The 24,035-nt window shown below is 43.8% G+C and overlaps 1 protein-coding gene across 1 annotated transcript in view; it reads left to right on the forward strand.

Annotated features, from left to right (window-relative positions):
* ALK (ALK receptor tyrosine kinase) overlaps nt 1-24,035 on the forward strand; it is a 710,717-nt gene that overhangs the window by 621,173 nt on the left and 65,509 nt on the right. Inside the window, exons 11-12 of the mRNA XM_063125395.1 lie at nt 4,756-4,850; nt 6,775-6,900. Coding sequence (XP_062981465.1) covers nt 4,756-4,850; nt 6,775-6,900 — 221 coding nt within the window. The remainder of the gene's footprint in view (nt 1-4,755; nt 4,851-6,774; nt 6,901-24,035) is intronic.

Here is a 24,035-nt window from a genome sequence, read left to right on the forward strand (position 1 = left end):
GTAGCGCCTCATCCATGCTCACTTTAGTAAATGGGTGAAAACCTGAGGGAGGGAATGGCTGTTGAAATGAACTGCTTTATTTTCTGCCCCTCAGTAGATTTTGTTGTGCATTTTCTTGTTTCTTTTCCTATTCCTTTCTTTGCTTTTATTATTCTTTGGTTTATTGTGATTTTATTGTTTTATGGAGATTTTATTTCTGTTTTATCTTTGGAACTGCTTTTGAATTTAATACAATAAAACAGCATATTGTAGATATGTTTTAAAATAAAAAATGGCCAGGATTCTGATCTGGTCCTGTAGTAGTTCAGGAAGAGAAGAGGTGATGGAGAGAGAGGTGTAGGGGTACAAGTGCCTCAGGACATGTAAAAATCTGGATGCCGACCCCAGATGAGGCCTGGCAACCCTATTTGCAAGTCCTAAGAGCAACTGCAGTAAACAAATCCCGTGAATCAGATGACGGAATAAGCCCCTCTGTGTCATATTTAATGTATGAAATGGGGCAACTTAGTGCCTTAGTAATGTTTAAAATATGGGCACTGACCCTCAGTGAGGCTTGGAAATCCTGTTTGCAAATCCTAAGGGTATCCATGGTAAGCAAGCCATGTACATCAGATGAATGATTAAGCTCCTCTGTGTCATATTTAATGCATGAAATGGGGAAACCAAATAGGGCTTGAAAAATATGTTACCCTTTCCCCTCTGCTCATGATAAACAACTCTTCGTTGAGTTCTAATTAAAAACTTCTAAAATTAAAAGTCCAGTAAGTGGAAACTCCTGAAGCTACTTAGTAGCATGTTCATTAACTAGTGAATGTGTTTCGGTGGAATCTAAAAGTTTATATTTTTTTTAAATTCAGGGTGACTTCAGAGAATGCACACACAAAAATAAACAGCACAGTCAGCGAGCAGGATCTCAACCCCACCCAGTGTGGACACAGCAAGCACTTTTGCTCCTGCGGGGTGCAGGAGCAAGTCTTTCTGGTATCAGCCCCATGCGCCTCAAGAGTTTCTGCTCAGAAGGGCCTCGACCTTGAGAAACTTTAAGTGCAGGGTGGCCACTCGTGAATCCACCCAACAGAGGATATGCATCAATAAAAGAAGAGGACAAAAGATGGAATGACTGCATAAAAAGCACAAAGAAATAATTATTATAATTTAAATAGAAATACAGTATATCTCACCATAGTATGGAGGGCTGTGACCTGTGTGCCTTGCACGGTCTGCTGTCTGAGGGTTGCTGATGGGCAGCATCTGGGCCCAGCTCTACCTTCTGATGGCTCTTTAACTAAGACTGGGCAGCCTTTCAAATAAGGATGCCATCAAAATAGAAGACAGTCCTCGATAAAAGAGGACACTCAGCCACCCTATTTAAGCATCACAGAAGGCTGCTACTGCAAGGAGAAGTTTAAAAGCCTCCATGTGCAACCAGAACACCAGTTCATGCTTGTTTGGGCTATATATGTGCTTAGTCCCAGGGCCCATTCAAGAAGAAGTTCTTATTATTCTAGGAGAGTGGAGGATAAGATTTGGGCCTCATCTACACCAAGCAGGATATTGCACTATGAAATCAGTATATAAAAGCCAGGAGCCACACGACTGCTTTATAGCGGTATTGAAGTGCACTGACAACTGTTGGAGCCCATTGACACATACCATATACTGCTTTCATACCACTTTCAATGTGTAACATCCTGCTTGGTATAGATTAGGCCATAGTTAAAACCAAAGTGCCAAACTAAATGTGACATTAAACGTGGCTTTCATTTAAACTGCATGTGAGGTTTTTAAAATGTAAATAGCCACCGCGGGTGCAGCCAAAGCAGGATCACGGCCATGGAGTATGGGGTGGGATGTTTAACCAGGATCCCCATCCTCCACCCCATTGGTACTGCTGAGCCAGAAAGTTCCCATTCATGCCAACGGAAGCTTTCTTCTCAGTGCAGATTGCAGCTTCTGTGTATGTGTTTGGATCATGGCAGTGGGGGTGGGGGCGGGGTGGGGTGTGTGCTAAACTCCCCCTCTCCACCCACCATAGTCCTGATCCCACTCAGGCCTCCCCGAAGTGGGTATCTCCATTTCAAAAACGGTCTACATTAAATGAAAATATATATTTAATGTTACGCTTAGTTTAGACCGGTAGTCCCTGAGAATAAACAGGGAGTCCCTTTGGAAATCATTAGGGCAGATTCATAGTTGCCACTGCCCCTTCCTGGAATTCAGTACAGTTTTTGAATCGTCCAGTCCAAAGCGAGAATAGAAAAGGAATATGCTATGTTTCTATCTTGAGAAATGGGAGCCAGGTTTTGGTCCCCCCCTCCTGCCCCCTAATTGACCACCTAAGAAATCTGCTAAATACAAAACGAACAAATTGTGCAATCTGCTACATCTCAACCGCTCAGCTGGAATTAATGAGGCTAGTCCATCAGTTTGATGGGAGTTGCAGAGATATAACAGAGGGCAGGTATTAACCCATCACATTTACCAGGCAATTTATACAACCAGCTTTTCTTCGGCCTGCATCCATTTATCATTGAGCAAGACTGTTATGCTTTTGTTCCTCCCCTTCCTCAACCCAACATGCTTCTGACTTCTCATAAGAGGATCAATCTTGCAATGACAGGGAAGATGGATGGGTTAAAGCTGTGCAGAAGGGGGGGACGACACAATTGGTACACAGCTTAGAATGGGTTACAGGAAATACCCCCAAGATTCTTAAGCAATATTTGGGTTCATTGAATCTCTCGCTGTGCCAAATTGGCTTGAAAATGGGCAAGAAAAGAAATTATCCGGGATGTCCAATGGTATTCAATTTCAGTTCTGAATTTACTCTCCCTTAGAAAGGCAGTACATATTCTGATAGGCATTTATTGGTTAATGGAAGCAGAAATGTTGGGCTTACATGGTGCTGTGAAAACTTATCCTGGAATATTATTACAACTTCAGTTCTTGCATTTATTACAGGTAGAAAGATTGAATCTATTCTGTGGATAAAAGGTGATGTCATGAACTTTCTATAGATCATCGTTCACCTGTATTTGATTTATTGGCACCATTTTTCAAGACTTACACAAACACTGTCTCCCCTATCCTTTCCCTAAGCCTAAAGGCTGCGTATTCTTTTAATGAGTGCACATACATTTAGCAGCCAGAAAACTCCCATTTTATTGGGGCTCATTCAAGTGAGAGTCCCTGGGCATTGTGCCTTTGACTATTAACAGTTCATAGATTCCTGCTGATCGATCATTGCCTGGAACATCATTTTTGTGTCCAAGGATACAGAAACTCTTTCAGCCCAAGGGCCAAATTGCACTTTGGAGGTCTTAGGAACCGCATCCCAGTGCTGGGCAAGGCCAATATCAAAAGGGGTAGGGCCCAAAATAGAAAAAAATAAGAATAAAATAAATACCAGCACAGTGCCCCCATTCAGAAGACACCTTAAACCCTGGCTTTAACCATGGTGAATAAAGCAAAAAGCCTTATTCACCATGGTTAAAGCCGTGGTTTAAGGTGTCTTCTGAACACGGCCTGGCTTTCTGGCTTAACCACCATGGTTAAAGCCAGGGTTTAAGGTGTCTTCTGAATGGGCCCATTGTAGTTTAAAGTTCCTATTGCCAGTAACTAAGCCTTGGGAGAGACATTTCAACCTTTTAGCATGGGGAAAAAACTGCACAAAAGTTGAGAAACCACCAAATGATTCCTAGTTGGGAGAAATGGTGGAACCAAGGAAAGGGTGTGTGTCCTTCTGGGGAACCCAGAGAGCCAGATTTGGTGCCTGGGCCTAAGATTCTGTACTCCTGTTCTAGTCTTTCTGTCCCACATCCACAAGCTCTCCTGATGCCTGAGGCAGAAGAGACTGTATGCACAGCATCACCACACTCCTGTGTGTCCCGTCCCCCATGCCACATCTCTCAGCCACCCCTGTCCCATTGGAGTTCAGGCAATCTCCTGGAACACCGTCTTCCACAATGCCTGGCTCTAAGGAAGGACCCCCTCAGAGCCAGGCATTTTGGCCTCGCCGGCTTTCTGAAGAGCCACACTGGCTACTTTTTCTGGGCCACACGGCTCTACAAAGAACCTGACTGCCCTCTGGCTTATGCTGAGAGGTTTCTGGGATGATTCAGCCAGGCCCTTCTTATGTTCTCTGTTCTCTGGGCATTTCTGGTAACATGGCAATAGATAATGCACCTGTGAAAGTACATGGCAAGTGCACTTCCAAACCCACACTTTTCAAAGGCTGCAGTAGAGACCTTTTCTTCATTTTCTTTCTCTTCCTACCAAACCACATCCTGGAACTGAAGGGGGTCATAAAGCAAAAAGAGGCAGCACAATATGGTTGGCCATAGATGATCCCCAGTGAAATATGCCAGGAAGGTAGAAAGAAGCAAGCCGTAGTGTTGGCCGCAGGGGTAGTGGGGGAGGTTTCATTGTTACGTTGAAAAAAATGGATGTGTGCCTTGTGGTCTATTATTATATGCATCACTATACTTATGTTCACATGGTGTTGCGCTTCATTTGTGTCCAGCAGCTGATCTTTCTGATAAGTACCTCTGAATGAATTGTACCCTGGATGGACACCCCTGTGCTTGGAACAGATGGTTTGCATGGTACCAAGATGTCTGATATCGGTTATGATCCATTGCTCTCCCTCTCTTAGTCTAAGACTGGGCTGGCTATTCCAAATTCAAAGTCCAAATACGTCTGTGATGGGTAGTGTCTCATTTGCCAGAATTTGATATCTTCTCTTATTCTTTACAGATTTTGGCTTCAGGTTATTACGTCTTGGAAAGCTGGATCAGAAGCCATCATTGCTTTCGATAATGTATCGCTCAGCCTGGACTGTTACCTGACAAGTAAGTGAGCCCATGATTAGCCTTTAAGTTATGAGGTGCAACTATACAATGGGCTACCTCTGCTTTGAGTGCCTGTGTATCTTCTCGTGGTAGACCAAATCCTTCGCTCGTTACACAAGAAGCAATTCACTCGTGTGTCCTATTTTGGGGTTTCCACATCATGTGCACCACAACGTGTGTTCCACAGCATGTGCTGTGCTCAGTGAGAGAGCATCTGATTTGCGTGCAGAAGGTCCCAGGTTTGATCCCTGGCATCTCCAGGTAGGGGAGGAAAAACTCCAGCCTGAAATCCTGAGGAGCCACTGCCAGACAATACCGGGCTATATGGACCAATAGTTTGAATCAGTATAAGGCAGTTTCCTATGTTCCTATGGCTCCCAGTCAACCAAGAATTGGGTTGGGAGTCAACCAGGACTTGGTCATCTCAGAGGCAGGTGGGGCAACTTAGCACTCCTCAGTCAAGCACTCTTATGGTCCCCATGCTGGTGGCCAGCTTACAATGGGATAACATCAGCATAGTTTAGTTGAGATCCTGTACACTCTCGGCAGAACAGCTGCAAAAACAACAACCATAATACAGACAGTGGACAACACAGCTGTCCAAATAGCCACACCTTGAAGCTCCATGGCAGCACCACCAACTCCAACCAAATGTGTTTACTGCAACGGAATGTATATGACAGGTATGAGCTCCCAGAAGAACAATGATCTTTCAGTTCTAGAGGCCAACTGACTGAGACCTCTGTGCTTCTAGAACTGAAGGATCATCGCTCTTCTGGGAGCTCATACCTGTTGTATACATTGCATTGCAGTAAACACATTTGTAAAGCAAACGTCTTCACTGTTCTGTATGCCAGGGTTCGTATTATTATTACAGCATAACATTTATAACTAATTCATGTCAGAAGTATGTGAAATGATGTGCACTTGTTTTCCTTGATCTCGGACTTTGGGCCTAAGCTACGTTTTCTTGCTCCTGAGCCTCCCACAACTGAGATAATAAATAAAGCACAGTATTAAATATCCAGCTCTTCTTCTGGTGTAAACTCTATCTCCTCTATAGCTATTTTATAACCACTCTCTATAAACATATGCCATCTGTGAATCTATTCTTTATTTCTAATGAGTTCCATTTGCTTGTACTTTTGCATCCTAATACAATTGGATTTGAGCTTTTACCATTAGAAGACATATATATATATATATATATATATATATATATATATATATATAAGAAAATATAGCTGTTGCATTGTAACTAAAGAAGAATTGCATTCTATCAATTTAAAAGCTAAAAATACATGCTGGAACTGGATAATTAAACAGCCACCACTGTAATTTTTCGGATAGTTATGATGTCACTTCATCTTGTTTGCATGTTCAGTATTCATTCCTCCTTTCTTCCTGTTCCCACCACCCTCACACTCCATTTGTTTCAGCTCCCACCACTAAGGAGGACAGGGCTCCTGTATCTTTAATAGTTGTATAGGAAAGGGAATTTCAGCAGGTGTCATTTGTATGCATGCAGCACCTGGTAAAATTCCCTCTTCATCACAACAGTTAAAGCTGCAGGAGCCCTGCCTGGAGTGACTAGATACAAAAGAGGGCAGGGCTCCTGCAGCTTTAACTGTTGTGATGAAGAGGGAATTTCACCAGGTGTTGCATGCCTACAAATTACACCTTCTGAAATTCCCTTTTCCATACAATGGTTAAAGATAGAGGAGCCCTGTCCTCCTTTCCATATGGTCACCCTACCCACCACAGCCATGGATGCCAGCCTGCCTTTCCTTTTAACGCCATCATGTGATATGGTTGCAAACCTTTGGCCCGGTTTGATGCACCACCAGCTGTTGTTCTCCTCACTTTGCCAGACCAAGACACCATCTCTGCACAGTTATAAACCAGGCTACTTTTTACATTCCAGTCAATGAAGAGAAGACATCTAGAGACAACAGTCCAGATGCAGGCAATCTGCTCACGGAAAGAGGCAGGTGGGAAGAAATGTTTGCAGAAATGCCAACACAGGATCCCGCACCAGTTGGCCTTGGAGGTAGGAATTTGTTTCTTGCTGAGAATGATTCCAGATGGTTGGAGTCTTCAGAAGAGTGCAGGCTCCCATCAAACACAGTAGGATATACTGAGAGAGAGATATGGGGGGGGGGGATCCTGGCAAATGAGATAGAGCAAAATGGACATGTCTGAGCTAGAAGGTAGAATTTTTGTTTATTTGGGGAGCTAGGATAAGACTCTTCACAAAGAAAAGGACATTTAAAAAAATTCTTGAGTACTGTGGGAAGGCAAGGTGAAACGCTGTGGGAAAGTCATAGGCAAATCACACAAGTTCATCCCACCCATTCAGTCTTGGGCTTGGAACACATTTCTCTAATGCATATACCTCCCAAGGGTGGATGTTCTCTCTCTCTCTCTTTGGGCTTCTTCACACAAGTGAAATAAAAGTACGCTTGTGACTGGCCACTCACGGAAATTTGCGAGTCCTTTTAATGGCATCAGCATCCTTCTGCACATCTCCTGCGCTTTTCCTCAGTAATTCCGTTTAAAAAGAAAAAAGAAAAAAAACCTGTGATAGTCCGATTCTACTGAAATATCTCAGGATTTCCTGTCGAGTACAGAAGAAGTTGCGCTACTAGAGGGCGCTTTCCCATTGAGGGCTATGAGCAGCAAGAGGAAGGGAAGTTTTCCATTATAGACCCCATGGTCGACCCTCTCCAGTCATGTAATGCAGCCCCATTAGGATTGTGCAAGAGAAGCAGGAAGCACTCTGCCCCGGTGAGGAAATGCAATTTCCCCTTAATCGAAAGAAGTCCTTTGTTTCTCTATCTTTTTGTTCTGGCAGTTGTGTTTTGGACCTGGCTTAATGTTTCAATACCCAACAAGTTGTCTGTTTGCTTTATTTTTCTGGGGAAGGAAGACTGGGTGGTGGGCAGGGGAAATTGCCCTGAAAAGTCTGCTTTCATCAAATTCTGTTCAATATAAAGTGCATCTAGTTTCCACTGATTTTTAATTCTACCTCACCTGGCATAGGAAAGTGACACATAGGAAGGTGGACAACCTGTGACTCTCCAGATGTTTTGGCCTGCAACTCCCATCTGCCCTAGTCTGCAGAGCCAGTGATGAGGGATGATGGGAGTTGTAGGCCAAAACATCAGGAAAGCCACAAGTCTCTGCCACCACTATAGACAGTCACAGGAAGAAAAGATTCTGAACTACAAAGGGAGGTCAAAGAAAAATCAAGCTACTCTGACTCTGAGAGGCCAGATACTCAAGGTGAGCTCACAAAGGCTATAGCCATCCCTAGTTATTTGCCCCCACCTTACTGCTCGCTCTCTCGCGCTCTTCCTCTCTAGACTAGACCAGTATGGAGATAATGGATTTTCAATGAGTAGTAAATTTTATTGGAACTTCCAGCTGTCCAACTAGGGAATTCACTATGGATTAAGGAAATGATTGGATGCTACCAGTATATTGATATCTTAATTTTATGTTGAATAGTTTCCCCTGAGGAAGAATTGTAATTGAAACAAGCTGGGACATACGAAGGGCAATTTATGCTTCTTTTGGGGGGGGGGTCTTCTTTTCATTCTGCTTTGGGTGCAACCACCCTCTGGTTGTACTATTACCATCATCCACTGTGCGTTTGTAGCTTTCCCAGAAAGAGCTGGGAAAGATGTGACTGCAGCTCCAGAAGGGAGGCATTTTTTAGGGATGTGCTCTGCTTCTCCTCGAACCGGAGAAGCAGGAGCGAAGTGGGGGGCTTCGCCTACCCTTAAGGCGGAGGCGAAGAGAGTCAGGGGGGCTGCGGATCGAGGCAAAGAGGATCGCCTTAATCCGGAGCTTCGCCTGAAGGTAAGTGGGGGGGGGAGGGGGACTAATCTGGCACTGCCAGCGCCGCCAGCCATGCGGCGGCGGCGGCAGCACCAGGTAAGGGAGGAGGGACGCTTACCTTCCTCCGTCGCCGGCTTCAATTGAGGCTCCGGTTGAAGCCGGAAGTGAAGGCCGAGGCCTCTTCCGGCTTCAACCGGGGCTTCAATTGAATCCCGCGACAGAGGAAGGTAAGGGGGCGGTGGCCGGGGCGGGGGGCTGGCCTACCTGGCACCGCCATCCATGCAGCGGCGGCGGCACCAGGTAAGGAAGCAGGGAGGAGGGACGCTTACCTTCCTCCGTCGCCGGCTTCAATTGAGGCCCCAGTTGAAACTGGAAGTGAAGGCCGAGGCCTCTTCCGACTTCAACCGGGGCCTCAATTGAATCCCGCGATAGAGGAAGGTAAGGGGGCAGGGTGGGTGGGTGGTTTCTCTTGTGCCGCCACCGCCGCCGTTCATATAGTGACGGCAGCGAAGCCGGATCTTGATCCGCGGAGCGGGAGACGGGCGGAGCGGCGTGGATTGGGGGGGTCCGTGCACATCCCTAGTATTTTTAAGAAAAGTTTGCATTCCCAATGGCCGATGGTAATGGGAGTGTTTTTTTGATACTATGGCTTGTCTATATTTTATTTATTTATTTATTACATTTATATCCTGCCTTTTTTCCTCCAAAGAACCCAAGGCAGCATACATTATCTTCCTCCTCTCCATGTTATCCTCACAACAACAGCCCTGTGAGGTGGGTTGGGCTGAGAGTCTATGACTGGCCCAAAGTCATCCAGTGGGTTTCCATGGCTGAGCGGGGACTAGAACCCAGAACTCCCGATTCCCAGTCCAACACCTTAGCCACTACACCACACTGGTTCTCCTTGCCGCCCCTTTGGATCCTGATTCCACACACACACACACACACACACACACTGGCAGCATGCTGCAGCAAAATGGAATCGATATGTTTAAATGGCAGGACTAAGTGCAGACTATCCAGAGAGGAAAAATCGCAGCACCGTAGTCAGATGGCAGGAATGGGCAGCAGACCAAAAAACCTAAATAGCTTGTTTGTTTTGTTTTCTGGGAACTCGACACAACTTTGAAAACCTGTAGCAGCGCATCTGTGCTGCTGCAGTTCATTGAACTAATGCGTTAGACATTACAACCATCCTTACTTTTGTTCCCCAGCTTGTAATATGGACATGGTGGCATTTATTTATTTATTTTTGCATTTATATCCCACCTTTTTTCCTCTAAAGAACCCAAGGTGGCGTACATAATCTTCCTCCTCTCCATTTTATCCTCATAACAACAACCCTGTGAGGTGGGTTGGGCTGAGAGTCTGTGACTGGCCCAGAGTCACCCAGTGGGTTTCCATGGCCATGTGGGGACTAGAACCCGGATCTCCTGACTTCCAGTCTGACACTTTAGCCACTACACCACACTGGCTCTCTACTTAGCTTGTCCAGCCTGCCCCTGTCCCCTGCCCTGCATTCCTGTGCCTACGCTGCACTGGGAGCCGTCCCTAGCTATGCCCACTTTCCTAATCCAAAGTGAATCCACCAGTGACAGGCAGAAGAAGCAACATGGGGCACCTCTACAAGTGTAGAGGGCTGGAGAGGGGGTGATCCTGGACTTACCCACTTCTGGGATCGTCGCCCTGTGTCTACACGGCTGCGTAACATCCTAGATGGGAGGAGGGACATTGCGTGTGTTGCGGGCACCATTTTTTTAAAAGGAAAAGGAGCTGGAGTGCACTTGCGCTCCAGAGAAAAATAAGGTAAAAAAAAGAAGAAAACCTTGTGCTCCCCACCCACCCCCAGTGGATGCACAGGGATGATCCTGGGGTGATTCCCGGGATATCACCCCATCTAGCCATGCCCACTGTGTTATCGGGACAATTGAAAAAGTCACGGTAAACAGCATCGTGAAAAAATGCAGTTTTGTGGTGGTGGGGAGCCCAACATGGCTGCAAGTTGGCGGCTGCGGTCATATAAACAATGCAGTGCTGTTGCACAGCCACGACAGGGTAAATTGGCCATATAGACACCCCCGGTGATGCTGCGTGTGAAAGCTGTTGATGGCTGAAAATACAAGTGACTGAAGGTGTCTTCCAGTAATGAGCAAACCTGCTATTGTGAGACTGCAAGCTACATCTTCTTCAAAAATAGACATATTGTATCTGGGAAAAGGTATTCATACCATGATCAATGCTGTAAACATAGTTATTACAACACCTACTGCTAATTTCATTAGTTAGAGTGTTTGTACCGCATTTTCAAGATAAAAAAGCACTTCTGGAATGTTGTTCTACAATGAATGTTGTTCATCAGTTGCAATGGTTCTGACAAGAACAGAGATTCCTGGTACTATGCTTTGACTTTCTAGCATTACCTCATGATTGCTGTACATCTTGCATGTGTTTTATAATGTGTTCTATATAAAACATGCAGAGAGCGGGATGAAAGCTTGCACTTGAAGGGCCATTCCCCAATATAAGTGCAATAAAGCAGGTCAAAGCATGATTTGTTCCTAAAGTGCTCACATTTATTTACATTTACCGTGCTGAGCGTCAGAGAAATGGAGGGAAAGAGGAAGGCAAGCTACTTCAAAATACTTATGAAGAGTGCTTTTGAGAGTGGATTCCCACAACTCTTTTCCATGCATGACAGATGCAGTTTTTATCCAGTCCTGACAAAAACCTCAGCTGAAATTCTCAGAAAACATCATAAGAATTGACCCTGAAAAGATAAGGAAAAATAAATGTAGCATACGTGTCAGGGAATCATTTTGTAACCATCATTGTTTTCTTTTTGCCTGCCTTACTTTGAGCCAGAACTGTAAGGTGCTGGGACTCTAGGATTCTGCCAGCAGGGCCAGGCAACTTGCTACACTGGCTTATGATCCATTTCTGAAAATAATTAAAAGTGCTGGTTTTGACCTAAAGCCTTAGAAAGTTTAGTATCTGAAGAACCACCTTCTCCTGCACGAACCAGCCCAGATGTTTAGTTGGGCCTCTACAGTGCTGCTTGAATTTCCCTACTGTTTCAAGTGAGGCAGATGGTGACTGGAAACAGGGCCTTCTCAGTTGTGGTACCCTGTCCTATCAATTTCCTCCACCTCCCAGGGATATTCACCTAGTGCTGTCTTTGCTTTCATTTTAGTGCCAAGTGGAACCTTCTATTTGCCCAGGCCTTTTAGGCTTGTTCATTTTCTTTTGGTTGGTTACATTCTGCAATTTTGTCTGCTCTGCTTGTGACATGTTTTATTATTTGAAATTTATTCAATTTTATTACAAAGGGAGGGGGTTATTCTTGCAAACCGTTCTGAGAGCTTTGTTGAAGAGCAGCCAGTCAATAACTTCCGTGTTTTATTTTGTTGCTTAGTCCTTCCCTGTGTTATTTTGCTGCTTAGTTCTTCTTCTTGTTGATGTATTGTGCGGTGGATGAGTAATTAGGCTGTGCGGAGGAAGTAAATATCTGATTACGCTGTGCTCAAGAACTGATCTGTCCCCCTGTTGTCCCTCTTAGCTCTATTTTCAAACTAGTGGCAGACAGCCCCTGCAGAGCCGTAGCAGAATCCGAATTTTTCCCCCCAGCTGGAATGCAGGACTGTCACTTCTGTGATGAGAGACACGTGGCCAGCAGGGAACAGAACACAACTGCCACAAATAAGTGAAAGCACCCCATTGTGCATTTATGTGACAACCAGCTGGGCTGCAGACCAAGGCTCTGATTTCTCTTGCTCAGTACCTGAACAACTGTATACATCAATATCAGCCTTTGAATTTGAAAGTTTTCCACTCCGAACATTTTGGCTAATAATTTATGTCTCCTCATATTCTTTCACATTGCCTGCCATCCTATTCTTAACACACACATACACACACACACACGGCTCATTCTCAATACTAATGCATCTAACGTTTTTAATTTCTTTCTTTTTGTTAAGGGCCTTGCTATGCCTTGTGAAAATAGTCCCATTCAGCTCTTGTGTCAAAAGAACCCACATAGAGGTGGGGAGTAGCAAGCTCTGCCCGTCTCCCTGTTGGAAATATTGCAACCTCATCTGCTTGTTACAGGAAGGGGGCAGCATTGCACTTACCGTAGTTCTCAGGAATTTGGCCATAGCTAACCTTGGGATCGCTACAGCCTACATTGGCCTGGTTCAGACAACATGCTAAACAATGCTGGGTTCAGCGTGTTGTCTGAAGCAGGCCACAATGGTTTCCTGCTCCTCCCTTTCCTTTGCCTTCTCCTTCTCTATCTCTGATCTTCTACCATTGCTGGGGGCACACTCGTTTGCTTTCTCTCTCTCTCTCTCTCTCTCTCTCTCTCTCTCCTGCTGGTGTTGTAGAACATAAAGAAATGGACTGAACAACTTTGTTTGAAACTCTACTCTGTACTGGTTTTTTTATGCAAGAATATTGTATTACCTTTTACCTTTTCTTTACTAACGAAGGGTGTGATCTCCTTTTTTTAGCCTTTTGTACATGTGGTAAACGCTAATTCTGTTCTGCCTTTTGTTTTGCTTTTCTGCTAACTGCCTTTTTAACAGGAGGCATAATACCAAATTATTACTCTTGCATCATAGTGAGGAAAACTGCGATTAGGTGGTCTATGCCTGCTCAGTCTGCAGTCCAGTTGCTAACTGTTGATGTCAACTTAAAGGACTCAGCACTCCCTTCTTATGTATATTGATCTTTTAACTGGACTAGGACTACACAACACTTGAAATAGAGGGTGCCTTCGAACAGAAGACTGTACTCCCTGTTATGCACAATTATTTTGCAAGCATTGTTTCCTATTATATGCCTTTTTATATGCTTTTTTCTCTGATTAGAACTGCATCTCAGAATTCGGAGAAATGTGAAAACTGAAAGTTAGTTGTGTCCCAGTTCATGGATTCATTTGAGAAGTTCAAATATGGACATTATAATTAAAATACAAACCAAACAAAGTTTGCCCCCATCCCTATTAGCCTTAACCCATCACTCTAGCTATAACACCACAATGGATCTCAATATGTGAAGATTAAAATTTAATCTAGTTTTAAAAAAAACCCACCATGTAGCTTTGTTTCTGTGGGTTCAATGTCAGTCTAACCTACCTCACAAGGCTGCTGAGAGGATTAAATTGGGCAAGCAGAAAACCCATCCTGAGCATCTTGGAGAAAGAGTGGAATAAAAATGGCATATATCTAAATATGAGAGGTTTATCTCTGAGCCTTAGATAAGGCTTGGATTTATGCCATCCCTTTGGCAACCCAGCTACAAGTTCAAGAAACAGAGGTTGGAGTCAGCCAAGGTTGTTAGCTTGATGGTTGTATATATACTTCTAGGCTGGTGAACTGGCAGCATTAGCGCCACAGTGAAATCCCTCAGAGGGCAGTGATCAATAGGAGCCAGCCAAAAGTAATTACAACTAATGTGATCTTTGGCTTCTTTGATGAATCACAGGCTGTAATATTTCCTTCTTAACAAATCAGATTATAACGAAGAGTCACATTTAGGTTGCAACTGAGTGATAAAATCTGCTCCCCCTCCACTGAGTCTCTGAACTGACCTGAAAACCCACACAACCGAAGAACCAACTAAAATGCATCACATTAAATGATGTGGGCATGAATTTGGAGAAATTCCATTGTTTTAATTGTTGTTCCATGGGATTTACTCTATATCTATGACTGGCTTGGGATCAGCAATCTCCTTTTGATATCCTTATTGGCTAGGTCAGCTAATTCCAGCAAAAATGTTGAATATTCATGATTATTACACTCATCTGTTTTCAGGCCAGGCCAGAACAAACCCCTTTTCAGCACTGCTCCTATTACTTACGTTGGGAAGTCCTCTATACGTTGGAAACTGGAGCTAGCCAGAGTATGGATCTTTGTCACCATGGCTTAGGCACAATCTTTTGAATGTTTAGACAGAAAAAAAGTCATAGAACTTTGAGCATTCCCCAGCCAGCATGGCTGCCTGGCCATGCTGGGAGTTGTCGGTCTGTTTTGTCTAAACATACATACGATTGCACCCTTAATGTGTTATGTCTCCATCTAGTAAGTGGCCCACAGAGGAAAGCCAACTAGTTCTACCAGCAAATGGGGATGCTTTCCTACTTCAAGTGGCAAATGCCCATATTTTCTGCAAAACATTCCAGGGTTTCACAGAACATTAGTAGTGCATATAGAGCACAGTGATTAGGGTCAATGTGCATGAACCTCTGAGCGGGTAGGTTGACTTCTTGCCCAGGGTGACACATGGCAATGTTTCCTATAGCATCCACTCTGAAGCCCCGGAGAGAATCTGCAAGTTTTCAGCTTGTGCACATGAAGACTCTGTTCATTTGTATAACAGGAATGGGGCCTCTCATGGGGACCCTGCCCTCCCTTGAACTCAGTGTATCTTGATTATTGTCTATGCAGGCCTTTGGTTTCCTCTTGTATTTTTTCCATCACCTTTCCATACTCAGCCTGCATCATGCTTTGATTTTGCACACAATCTTGAGTTCATATTCCTATCTATTATTTTATTTATTTACTTATTTAATTTAAAACATTTATATACTGCCCCATATCATTAAGATCTCAGGGCGGCGTACAGTTAAAAGCACACAGTATAAAATAAATTTACACAGCTGAAAACAAATTAAATCATGAACCTAGTTAAAACAATATATTATTTAAAAGCAGTAAAAACAATTAAAACAGTTAAAACAATGTGCCATCCTAGTGAATTTAACCATCAAAGGCTTTGTTAAAAAGCCATGTTTTTACTTGGTGCTGGAATAAAATCAGCATTGGCGCAAGTCGGGCTTCCAAGGAGAGGGCATTCCATAGTCGGGGTGCCACAACAGAGAAAGCCCTCTCCCTTGTCCCATCATAGTGTATGTGTTGCATTGGTGGGATGCGGAGAAGGGCTTCTCCAAGAGATCTCAAGTCTCAGGCAGACATATATAAAGAGAGGCTCTCCCTCAAGTATCGAGGTCCCAAGCCATTTAAACATCATTACCAACACCCTGAATTCCGACCAGAAGCATATAGGCAGCCAGGGCAATTCCTTTAAGACCAGTGTTATATGGTCTCGGTAAGATGTACCCACCAGCAGTCTAGCTGCTGCATTTTGCACTAGCTGCAACTGCTGAGTCATCTTCAAGGGCAGCCCCATGTAGAGTGCATTGCAGTAGTCTAATTGGGAAGTTACCAGTGCATGCACTACTGTGGCTAGGTTGTTCTTGTCCCATTCTAGGAGCATCCCAGCTAGGAAAATGTGAGGCATGGCTTATTTTTAATGTTATTTCATTTGCATTCTTCTTGTCAGTTCCCAACTTGTTTAAAAACACTTCCTTCCCTGTGCTTCAACCTATTTATATATATGTGTAACCATGTACAGTAAGTGAGCAGCCGTCTCCCTGCAACCCGATGTACCAGAGGCCACCTTCCAAGGGATGGGCGGAAAATTCTGAAAGACTGGGAAGAAGGAGAGAGAGAGTTCTGAGAGAGCTGAGCAGGGAGAGCGGAAAAAGTTAAAGGGACTGTTAAGCTGATTGGGAATTAAGTATGGTACATGTTTGTTAATTATTTATTTCCCCCCAATAATTATTTATACTTTTCTCTTATAAAAACCCAACTATCCCTGTTCTATGCCTTGAGTATAATTAATAATAACTCTAGGTGATAGAAGTTAAGGGAGGAAAAGAACACAGGCATTTGACATCCAGCATATAAGGACAGTATTACCCTTACATATGCAGCCGCTTCCTCAGTCAGTTACCCTATTTCTTCGATTCTAAGACACACTTTTCCCCCCATATAAACATCTCTAAAAACGGGGTGCATCTTAGAATCGCAGGTTTGTCTTAGGATTTTTTTTCTGTTGGTGGTACTGAAATTAGTGTGCGTCTTACAATCAATGGCGTCTTACAATCGAAGAAATACGGTACATGCACTTGTTAAAGTAGTCTGTTGCCTGAAAAACATTCATGCCACAATCACATAAGCAGAGCTAGAAAGGATCTCCTTTCTCATAAAGGCCAGGTCCCTGTTAGAATAAGGGCACACGCCTATAACGCTTGTCCTTATCAATGTCCTTATTAATGTTTGTGAACCGCCCAGAGAGCTTCAGCTATTGGACGGTATAGAAATGTAATAAATAAATAAAATAAATAAAAAAGGATTGTGCACTACCTTATCAAAAGGATTGTGCACTACTCTAGTGATGGACACTCTTGGATTCATGGAAAATAAAGAAGGACTGTACATAAGAAGCAGTAGGCTCTAGATCAACTTGGCATTTTAATGAATATCAGTCAGTCTCAAATACTCAACACTTTAGCCTCCATTTTATTCTGAATTACACTTTGCTTGTACCAAACTGTACAGATAAAAGAATGGCTTGATTAGGCAATTCAAAAGTAGATCCTTGACTCCTTCTCCCTCAGATCTTTCATGAGCCTAGTTTTTCTCCTATGGCCAAGATCAGTTTTGACAAGATGTTTTGTGTTTCGGGATGTGGTCTGTTGTTGTTGTTTTTCTCTCCCCACATCCCACTTGCATCTCCTGCCCACCGCAGATGGTTTTCATGGGTCTTTGAGAAGTCTGTGGAGGAGCGAGAAGGTCCTGCTTCAAGTGCCACGTGGTATTTCTCGGAAGGACTGTGAGTCACATTAGTTAATCAGATGAAGGAGCTGAAAGGAACAGCAGAGCAAGTATTAAGTACAAGAAAATTACATTTGTTGGCTCTTCACATGCAATTATACTAACTGAACTGTTGGCATAATGCAATAAAGATGTCTGCAGAATAGTATTTCTATATTAAGTGGCAGTTAACTCAGCGAATGAACAGCTCCAGACCCAAAAAGATTGGTTTGCTATGCATTCATGCGGATGTGTTGGGCTTAGTGATGGGATTTGATCGCCTTTGTGGTGAGTGTCTCTTTCCCTTCAGCTGCCAAAGGAAAGGGAGGGTGGAAGAATAATTCATTATTATTTATTACCAGTAAAATGCCTGTCATTATGATGGACAAGGGGTGTGTGCCTGGAGAGACAGATCATGTGTTGCAAAAGTCCCAGGGGAGTGCAGAGCATCTCTGTATGCTCTGCACAAATACGTATTGCAGACTCTGGTGGGATTTATTGAGGCCTGGGCTTTCCACTGTCACCAGTGAAGGACAGGTTTTGTCCTCATTGCATCAATATTCCCCAAGAAGAGCATTTCACTTTTCCCCATAGGAGTGAATGGCAACCATTCATTTACATGGAAGAAAGTAAAGGAGTGTAGTCAGAACACTATCAGGATGGATGCTGCTATTTTTTACCAAAATTCTAGCGGTTCCAAAGTCCCTAATAATAGTCCAGCCTCGATTTGGTTTCCCCATCATCACCCATCCAAAGGACCTTCCTTTGGGTATTTATTGATAACATGATGCAGCCCCTTATTAGAGTTGGCTTGAGGTTTTTGCCCCATTTTTTAATTTGGAACTAACACTAAGAAATCTGAAGGTACGCACAGCATTTTCCTTACTTTTGGCAACCTTCCTGGAAGTGATGTCCTTTGGGATTGTCTGAAATCAGACAATAGCCACCCTTTTCCTTTCTTCCAACATCTGTCCATTTCCACCACCACCAGTCCACCATTGTCACCAGTATCAGTACTCCCTTGGTTGCATAGCCTTTCAACCCTGCTCTGCTAGTTCCATAGCACTACTTTCCCCTCCTTATTTGGTAAACACTAATTTCCCAACTCTTCATCTTGGTCTGTCCTATGAGAACAAGTATGCTGGCCATGTGCTAGGCAGTGGGTATACTAACCAAGCCGTTTTTCTCTATCCTGTAACAAATGTGTACATTTTGAGTACAACAAAAAGTCTGTAAAAATGAAACCTATGTTTTAAGACTTTAAAGAAAATTAGAGCAATTTCCCCCAATTTAGAAGTATCTGATCCCCATTTGTAAGAGCATAATGCATACATCCGCTGTACGCACCACACCTTTGGTTAAAGGCCCCATTAGTTCCATGTTGGTCGGTACACAAGTATACATGCAAGTTACATGCTCGTATAAGCAGGGATGCACAGCAAGAAAGTGTGTCACTGGCTCTTTCAAGCTTGCAATGAGATTGTAAAGAAGAGCCAATGTGGTGTAGTGGCTAAGGTGTTGGACTGGGAGTCAGGAGATCCGGGTTCTAGTCCCCACTCAGCCATGGAAACCCACTGTGTGACTTTGGGCCAGTAACATACTCTCACAGCCCAACCTACCTCATAGGGTTGTTGTGAGGATAACATGGAGAGGAGGAGGATTATGTACGCCGCCCTGGGTTCCTGGGAGGAAAAAAGGTGAGATGATGATGATGATGATGATGATGATGATGATGATGATGATGATGATGATAATAATAATAATAATAATAATAATAATAATAATAATAATAATAATAATGTGCCTGCACTGCCAGGAGAGAGCTGTGCTGCATTTCTTTGAAGACAAATAGAAATGGATGTAGTTGCAACTGTGGCAGGGGAAAGGCAGTGGGCTCAGTAGTGGCAAAGAGGCTGTATGGGGAGGTCAAAGAAGCACAGGTCAGAGGGGAATAAGAGAAGAAATGAAATGGAACCCATTTGAGCAAGGCAGCACGTGGTTGAGCAAAGGCACACATTGGCATGGCTGCTTTAACGCGACAGCTCTACCCATATGAAACTAGGGCAAAAGAGCCAATCAGTGGCTTCAAAGTATTGTTATGTGTTTGAGGTCAGTCTAAATTACCTCCAGATGTACCTTGATTCAATGCCTCCAAATACAAAGAGTTTTTCCTCAGCCCTCTGAGTCTCCAACTGGTAACCTTTGTTCTACAAGGCCTGAGGGGGTAGAAGGAAATGAATCTGGGGTAAGGGTGAAACTAAGACAAAAGGAGAGCAGCTTGTGTCTTGGAGAGGAGATCCCGGGCATCTGGGAGGAAGCAGGGGTTGCATGGAGTTGTGATGTTACAGGCCTTTATCCTGAGCACAGTGTAAATAAACATTTTAATAAAGGAACCGCCACAAGTCTCCAGTGCCCTCCTTCTAGGAAACTGAATTCTGAGTAAGCGCTGAAGCCCCTGCAAGTCCCCCCGCCCTCAGGACTGGAGTGTGGGAGCGTAACAGGATCCCTTTCAGCTACATGCAGAAGCGAGTATTCACATACACCTCTCCTTGCTGTTTTGTTTCAATTTCTCCATTAGCCTAAAACTTCCCTCCTTTGTCACGTCTACCTAAAAGTTCTCCAGACTTCATTCTTCAAAAAACGATGGTTCAGGTGTGGGTGTCTCGAATATCCTGAGCAGTGACAGCAGCTGACACGTAGGATTCATTTAGCGTCTCTGCAATTTCCCTGTCTTCCCTCAGTGCTCTTTTTGCTCTTCTAGGAAGGGCATTTAATTTCCACGGAGCCAAAAGGCCCATTATTCTCTTCATTATTCTACTTCCTTTCAATTTCTCTACTTAGCTATATATATATATATACACACACACACACACACACACACACACACACACACACACAGAGTCTCTACATTTTGTGAAGATCCACTGCTAGTTTGAAGGCCATCTTTCACATTTTCCTCCACTATTAACCTTTGTCCCTTTCATTGCTGAGAACCGTAATGGCGATTGGTCCCACGCCATTGCACACAGGGACACTATTAAGCACAAACAACAGAAATGAAAAGCTTCCTGCTTTACCGAGTTGGATGGTTTTCTTGGAAATTATTGAGGGTATGTTTTGTCTGGCTGCTTTCAGTGCACATTTGGAATAGCGAGTCTGAATCACTCTTCCTTATCAGAAATTGCGTGGCAAATTTATACTTCCTTGTAGTATGGCATCCCTAGAAACAAAATTGGGATTAAGAGAGCAAAAAGACAAAAACACATACTCGGGCAGAAATAGAAATCACTTAATTGCATGAATCCAATTTTGTGTGATTTACATCGCAGCTCTCCCCAGGGGAGGCTGATGATTCCAATTTCAGTGGGGTCCTGAATCCTTCTTGGGTTTCAGTCAGAACCAGCCAGAACTCTAAAGCAGCTATCCAAGGTGTTGGACCTATTTTTCATACGCTATAAGCAGGCCAATTATCCCCCTCCCCTTTCTTTTTCTTGCTTAACGGACACTCCCAGCATTCCATGGCTTAGCTGTCCTCCTCAATATTCAGTTGTCCTCCCTGGGCCATTTTGTTGATGGAGTGTATTTCTTCTTCATTAGATTCACAAATACTTCTGTGGGCCCTTTTTCACTTCCTGGCACAGGATCACCCACACTGAGTTTAAGAGGGAGGGAGGAAGGAATGGATGAATAAATAATCTACAGCTGAAGATCATAGAATAGCAGAGTTGGAAGGGGCCTACAAGACCATCGAGTCCAACCCCCTGCTCAATGCAGGAATCCACCCTAAAGCATCCCTGACAGATGCTTGTCCAGCTGCCTCTTGAATGCCTCTAGTGTGGGAGAGCCCACAACCTCCCTAGGTAACTGATTCCATTGTCGCACTGCTCTAACAGTCAGGAAGTTTTTCCTGATGCCCAGCTGGAATCTGGCTTCCTTTAACTTGAGCCCGTTATTCCGTGTCCTGCACTCTGGGAGGATCGAGAAGAGATCCTGGCCCTCCTCTGTGTGACAACCTTTTAAGCATTTGAAGAGTGCTATCATGTCTCCCCTCAATCTTCTCTTCTCGAGGCTAAACATGCCCAGTTCTTTCAGTCTCTCCTCATAGGGCTTTGTTTCCAGACCCCTGATCATCCTGGTTGCCCTCCTCTGAACACGCTCCAGCTTGTCTGCGTCCTTCTTGAATTGTGGAGCCCAGAACTGGACGCAATACTCTAGATGAGGCCTAACCAGGGCCGAATAGAGAGGAACCAGTACCTCCCGTGATTTGGAAGCTATACTTTTATTAATGCAGCCCAAAATAGCATTTGCCTTTCTTGCAGCCATATCGCACTGTTGGCTCATATTCAGTTTTTGATCTACAACAATTCCAAGATCCTTCTCGTTCTTGTAGTATTGCTGAGCCAAGTGTCCCCCATCTTGTAACTGTGCATTTGGTTTCTATTTCCTAAATGTAGAACTTGGCATTTATCCCTATTAAATTTCATTCTGTTGTTTTCAGCCCAGCACTCCAGCCTATCAAGATCACTTTGAAGTTTGTTTCTGTCTTCCAGGGTATTAGCTATCCCACCCAATTTTGTGTCATCTGCATATTTGATCAGCGTTCCCTGCACCTCCTCATCCAAATCATTAATAAAAATGTTGAAGAGCACTGGGCCCAGGACTGATCCCTGCGGTACCCCACTCGTTGCCTCTCCCCAGTTTGAGAAGGTTCCATTGATAAGTACTCTGAATCTGATTCTGTAGCCAACTGTGAATCCACCTAATAGTTGTTCCATCTAGCCCACTTTTAGCTAGTTTGTTAATCAGAATGTCATGTGGTACTTTGTCAGAAGCTTTGCTGAAGTCAAGATATATGACGTCCACAGCATTCCCACAGTCCACAAGGGAGGTTACCCTATCAAAAAATGAGATCAAATTAGTCTGACAAGACTTGTTCTTGACAAATCCATGTTGGCTTCTAGTGATCGCCGCATTGATTTCAAGGTGTTTACAGATTGACTTCTTTATAATCTGCTCCAGAATTTTCCCAGGGATGGATGTCAGACTGGTCTGTAGTTCCCAGGTTCCTCCTTTTTGCCCTTTTTGAAGATAGGGACAACGTTAGCCCTCCTCCAGTCGTCCGGCACCTCACCCGTCTTCCATGATTTTGCAAAGATAATAGACAAAGGTTCTAAGAGTTCTTCCACTAGCTCCTTCATTACTCTAGGATGCAGTTCATTGGGCTCTACATCTGTTAAAGAAGGGTCTAGTCCAAATCAGTTACAGACTAATAATGATAGAATCAATTCCTTTGTTTCTGTAGTGATCTTGGTTTATTACTAGTGTAAAGCTCATGTTTCTATGGGTGCTACTAGTCTTGCTCTTTTCCTTTTTTTTTTTTTTTTGCCCCTCAGTGCCCTCACCAGAGAGGGGCTCATGAATAATGCAGATGAGGCTCATACATTATTATTATTATTATTATTATTATTATTATTTATTTATTTATATAGCACCATCAATGTACATGGTGCTGTACAGAGTAAAACAGTAAATAGCAAGACCCTGCCGCATAGGCTTACATTCTAATAAAATCATAATAAAACAATAAGGAGGGGAAGAAAATGCAAACAGGCACAGGATAGGGTAAACAGGCACTGGGTAGGGTAAAACTAACAGTATAAAGTCCGCACAACATCAAGTTTTAAAAGCTTTAGGAAAAAGAAAAGTTTTTAGTTGAGCTTTAAAAGCTGCGATTGAACTTGTAGTTCTCAAATGTTCTGGAAGAGCGTTCCAGGCGTAAGGGGCAGCAGAAGAAAATGGACGAAGCCGAGCAAGGGAAGTAGAGGCCCTTGGGCAGGCGAGAAACATGGCATCAGAGGAGCGAAGAGCACGAGCGGGGCAATAGTATGAGATGAGAGAGGAGAGATAGGAAGGAGCTAGACCGTGAAAAGCTTTGAAGGTTAACAGGAGAAGTTTATATTGGATTCTGAAGTGAATTGGAAGCCAATGAAGAGATTTCAGAAGCGGAGTAACATGGTCAGAGCGGCGAGCCAAGAAGATGATCTTTGCGGCAGAGTGGTGGACAGAAACCAACGGACTGATGTGAGAAGAAGGAAGGCCAGAGAGAAGAAGGTTGCAGTAGTCCAACCGAGAAATAACCAATGCATGAACAAGAGTCTTGGCAGAAGAGACAGGCAAAAATGATCGAATCCTGGCAATATTATACAGGAAAAAACAACAAGATTTAGCTACTGCCTCAATATGAGGAATAAAGGAGAGCGAGGAGTCAAATATAAAGCCAAGGCTACGAGCTTCCTTGACCGGAGTAAGCGTAACATCATTGACATAATGATGTCATCATTGACATTATGTCATCATTGACATAATGAATCCCCCTGCGTGTCCCTACCCCCTTTCTGGCCCACCCTGATTGGCCACCTCTGTCCCCTTCTGCCTCCCTCCCTCCTTCCCAGCTGGTAGCAACAGCCTAAGTGTGCAGCTGCGCCCGGGCCCAGCTTTGCACCAAACTGATTGGCTGAGCACGGCTGTCGTATCACCCTGCTGGCAGAAAGGTTGCCCTGCCTGTTTGGTGTGGAAGGAATTAACTGCTATTAAAGCTCGAGCCTTCAACTTTTTCAAACTTTTAAAATTTTCTCCATGTCTATACTGCTCAAGCTTCAGTTTAAAACAAAAATGAGCAAAA

This window comes from Elgaria multicarinata, chromosome 4, assembly GCF_023053635.1.
Source record: "Elgaria multicarinata webbii isolate HBS135686 ecotype San Diego chromosome 4, rElgMul1.1.pri, whole genome shotgun sequence".
In the NCBI taxonomy this organism is placed as follows: Eukaryota; Metazoa; Chordata; class Lepidosauria; order Squamata; family Anguidae; genus Elgaria; species Elgaria multicarinata.